Below are 4,873 nucleotides of genomic sequence, written 5' to 3' on the forward strand. Positions count from 1 at the left end.
TGCGTGTACCACAACCCCTTTGGAACATACACACCTTAAACAATACAGACCAATTTATAAATACCAACTAGTGTTTAGCGGTATTTGAGAAAAAAAATGTAGGAACAAATTAATTTTAAAAAATGCCTAAAAGCTGATCTAACTCCACGCGCCCGCTGTCCGTGGTACTGAAACGTTTATTACATTTTTTGTGCACTTTTGCCAAGTCAAGCGAAAAGCCCCAGGGCAGGTACGGTGGAATACGCAGTGTGTGTCTTTTCGTTTACCTTTTCTTATTGCGCTGTCTGAAACAGGCGAACAGGTGGGTTATATGGTAACGAGCGACGTCCCACAAATGTCTAAAACTAAAGGGCACATCAGTCATCTATAGTGGCGTTTCTGCGATGCTTCCTGGAATACGCGCGAGCTGCGGTTAAGAACCCCCCCCCCCCCTCGAAACAAGACTAATAAATGTCATCACGGCCCCGATTATCTTACAGGAAACGCCTTCATGAGTCATTAGTATCACTATGAGTCACGGACAATGCTGTGCTACTCTAGTATTTACACTGCATTTAGCCTTCTCGTACGCTGAAAACCGAATATTTACAGTATGTGGACGCGAACATGCCGGCACTTTACACTTTTACCTAAAGGGGGCGCACTCACTCCTCTGTCGCACTTTTTGTATTTGTTTCTCTCTCTCCCTTATACGCACACACACACACACACACACTTAAGCTTGGACTTTAAACCCGGATGAATGACTTCACCGGTCCGCATGGGTTTCCTTTATGATCGCGGGATCTCCCACATCCCACGGCAGATACACACAGACACACAGTCTCCGTACACACACACACACACACACACTCACACACACCGTCTCCGTACAGAGCTCCGCCTCTGTTTCTCCTTCGCGCGCTCCCGGAACCCCGCGCAGGCTGCAGACTCGCTCTCAGTCTCTCTCTCTCTCTCTCTCTCTCTCTCTCTCAGTCTCTCTCTCTCTCTCTCTCTCTCTCTCTCTCAGTCTCTCTCTCTCTCTGCTCGCGCAACTTCGTGGGCATCCAGTGGAGCGCGCCACCAAGTCGTGTCGGTGCAGCCGGAGTTGCTGGTTCTGTCTGCAGCAGCTCGAGGTCCGTGGAGATGTCCGAGGTTTTGCCGTACGGCGAGGGGAAGGTGGGCGGCTACGGCGGCGACAGCGACGTCAGCCAAATGTCCTTCAGCTGCGGACTGCAGGACACCAGCTCGTTTTTCGTGTCGTCGCAGGCGAAGCGGCCCCCCAAACTCGGGCAGATCGGGCGAGCCAAGCGAGGTAAGCGCGAGCGCACGGGCGTGCGGGTGGACAAACGTGTCCGGGTCGGTACTGCACTCTGGATTCATACAGAACACGCGAGACAACCTCGCACTGTCAATATACCGACATCGTTTAGGGAAGAAAACCTTTTAATTTCTGTGTGAAGTTTGTAAAATTACTTTTTTGCGCAAACTGTGGCTCTTGTGTTTGATGAAGTGTTAGTAATAGACCGGATTTGGTGAAGACATTGTGTGTCAATGAGACCCAGGACACTGTGGACGCGCTGTGGACGTTTAAGTTCTCACACACTTGGCGACTTGAATGTAATCCACAATAACCTGTCTGTGTCCCCCCACAGTGGTGATAGAAGACGAGCGGATAGATGAAGTCCTGAAGGCAATGGCAGACAAGTCTCCGCCGGGCGTTTAAACAGCACGATGCCTCGCAGACATTTAATTTTTATCACCGATTTGAAGCAGTGGTCGGCTGTGCCGGAGGACGAGGAGCTACGACGCACGATCAGAGGCGACGGGGGGACCTGCGGAGAGACCTGCGGAGAGACGGACATCCAGACGGACAGAAGGACGAGATTCATGTCGGGCTTTACAGGCAACTCCACAAGACGAACGGCGAGTATAAGCACGGCAGTGCAGAAGGTTCCTGTGGCTCTCACAACCTCTGCCGATGTCGAAGATAAAGGTGGACAGACTTGTCATTACTTCACAACCATCCTCTTCCAGAAGCGCTGTAAGCACCGACCGGAGGGCGCAGGACGCATTATTGTAGTTGTACAGTAGCTAAACCCAAAACACCGTGTCGTGTAGCCACGCTTGTACAAACACCTCGACGTGCGGCGACGCGAAGCCGTGCAGAACATATCAACCCTAGAGCGCATTCACGATGCTGCTAGAGCTGTTTTATAACACACACACACACACACACACACACACACACACACCAAGACCTTTCAAATCCCGCCACTTCATACATGTACACAGGAAACACGGATGGTGCAATGTTATTATAAATGTATATACACATATATTTATTATTTTCTTTTAAAACTATAATTCATAATAATTATGGCCCTTGCCAGGCGAGTTTAAAACATGCATCTTACGCAGTTCGTTCGTGTTTAATTCGTTTATGGTTTTGCACGTTTTCGCGGTGATGACGTAGTTTTGCCTACCGACGAGCCGCAACAATTGCGCAATCGTTTCACGTCAAAACGAGCCAAAATGAAGAACGTCTCGTGCTGCGTTCACCACACGTAATTCGTTCGTTGCAAACACATGTTGATTTTTATCGTCATTCGATCTGATTTGACGCTTTTTCTCCACTTTTTGAGTAATGTTGCAATCCTGCATGGACTGTTCACTCGGCTGGCAGTGCTGACTACATGGTTCTTTTTTTTAACAAGGTCATGTTTGTATTTTTGTATCTAAATATTTGTTATTTAAAATAGTAGGTTATCATCTTGCAATTCATCGGCAAAAAACGTTTGTATTCTGAGAAAGGAGAATGAATATTTGAGAGAATTTCTGAGAGAATGATTTTTTTTTATTTTGCTTTTCCTATAACGGGATTAACAGAATGAGTTTCGGATTTGTTTTGCAAACATTCTGTTATATTTCTATTACTGAAAAATCGTATGAATTTGTTAGAAATTGGCGATTTGAAACAACTGCACTGTTTATGTTTGTCATCAAACTTTCTTTTATTTGGTATCTTTTAAAACAAATTGATTATGGTTTGTTATGCATGACATCTTATTTTTTTAATGGATCGTCCTTTAATGAAGCAAAAAAAAACCCTAAATTGTAATGACATTCTGAGAATGACTCATTGTATATTATGATGCCATTTTCACTGTACTTGGTGAATTAATAAATGGTGGGGAAAATACATTAACCACAAACATTACTTGGTCATTTGAGATGGATGTGTTAATTATTACCTGGGACGACAGCCCCATTTGTCCAGGAAAGGCCTTGCGTGGGGCTTATTGAAGCAGATAATGGCAGGTCACTTGTGCTGATCACCTGGCTCAGGTGTGTGTAGGACACGGCCAGGAAGCACCTGGAGTTTTGGAGGGTCGGACAAGGAAGCCCCGCGTCAGCACACATGCTGAGACACAACCTCATCAAACGTTCCCAGAGACAATGAAGTCATAGCTGCAGGAGCATCGAGAGCAATCAGATTCACACCAACATCTCACGTCCCAGAAGACTCGTCTCCTGTCACCAGCCCATGTCACACCCAGACCTGTGAATCACCCGGTAGTTCCCATCCAGACTCGCCAGATCCTCACCAAGCCCTCCTTCACATGATTGCAGTTTGTGACCCTTTTGGGTTGCCATCCCTGCGACTTGCCATGGAATAATTGTTAATAGTAAATATACTGCAGGTAATTGTTATTAAGTCTTCAGTAGAAAAGGGTGATCTGTGAGAGTTCAAAGGTCAGCAAGGGATTAGGAGAGAGATGGAACGGAAGGAACACATTAGCTGAGCATGCTGTGTCTCACACACATCTCTCTCTCTCTCTCTCTCTCTCTCACACACACACACACACACACACACACACACCTCTCAGAAAAGCCTCACCAGGTCCCTGTGATCTGGGACCTCATGCATTTTCTTTGAAAGCTCAAACTGCAAGACCCATGAGTGCATTTCCAGTGCGAGAGGACCAGTGAGACGAGGGATTTTCCAACCCAGTCCTGCAACCACAGCTAACAATGCGTGAAAGTTAACACCGCCGCGCTGCGGTGACATCATGCTAACTCATAACGGTTTGGCCGCTAATGACGTTAGTGTTGGCAACAATTTCACTGTAAACAGATAGTAATGGGTTCAGGTGTCTGTGGTCTGGTACTGGCACAGGCTGAGACAGAAACAGTACCCGTTACTCCAAGCTTAATCGAGTGCTTCTTTAAAGAGGTTAGAGTGGAGAGAACAGCTCCATCACAGCTCCACGTCCCAGACCTGCTGTGCTGAGCTGGTGCTCCTCACTAATTACCTGCAAGAGCTCAATCAGGAGCAGTGAACAAGGGACAGCGCAAAACTAGAATTCGGGGGCAGCTGTCTTACAAGTCAGGGCATGCCCGGGTGTTGGAACACACTGTAATTCTCACTCCATCACTCATATCAGGTTTCCTCCACACACACACACATGGAGATGCCGTCTCCACCCTGAATGCACAGAGCCACACAGGTGGCTTGGTCAAATCACCTAACAAACCTGCTGGTCACCTGACCAGCACTAGACAGTCACCTGACCTGCCACTGAAGCGACCTCATAACTGGTCAGGGGAGAGATCCCAGACATCAAATGAGTGACGAAGAATGAAAAACAAGAAGCATTTTAATGTTTTCACATAATCTTCAACAGAAGAAAGACTGATCAGAAAATGCAGATTACGTTAAAAGAAGATGTAAAAAGAGGCTCACATACGTTTAACTAAAACAAAAAGGTGCACATTCCTTTGGCATCATTTAGTAAACATGATGACCTGGTGGTGCTGCTGTAGGTGAAGTGATGGGTCTTTAATTCACACCTGTGGTGGTCATCTCTGCTCCTCCAGGTGTGGCCAAATT

General features: G+C 46.8%; 2 protein-coding genes across 2 annotated transcripts in view; one reads left to right on the plus strand and one right to left on the minus strand.

The window, feature by feature from the left end:
* The first annotated feature begins 958 nt into the window (after positions 1-958).
* On the plus strand, positions 959-3,199 carry camk2n2a (calcium/calmodulin-dependent protein kinase II inhibitor 2a). The gene is made up of 2 exons (XM_076982051.1): positions 959-1,294; positions 1,635-3,199. Exons 1-2 carry the CDS (start codon positions 1,126-1,128, stop codon positions 1,703-1,705), a joined length of 240 nt encoding a protein of 79 aa, XP_076838166.1. The 5' UTR covers positions 959-1,125; the 3' UTR covers positions 1,706-3,199.
* A 1,423-nt stretch (positions 3,200-4,622) lies between these two features.
* The window catches only part of ece2a (endothelin converting enzyme 2a), a 44,315-nt gene continuing 44,064 nt past the window's right edge, over positions 4,623-4,873 (minus strand). Inside the window, exon 3 of the mRNA XM_076981631.1 lies at positions 4,623-4,873. This exon is cut by the window's right edge and continues 683 nt beyond it. The gene's annotated coding sequence lies outside the window, so the exon portion shown is untranslated.

Source organism: Brachyhypopomus gauderio, chromosome 19, assembly GCF_052324685.1.
Source record: "Brachyhypopomus gauderio isolate BG-103 chromosome 19, BGAUD_0.2, whole genome shotgun sequence".
NCBI classification, from domain to species: Eukaryota; Metazoa; Chordata; class Actinopteri; order Gymnotiformes; family Hypopomidae; genus Brachyhypopomus; species Brachyhypopomus gauderio.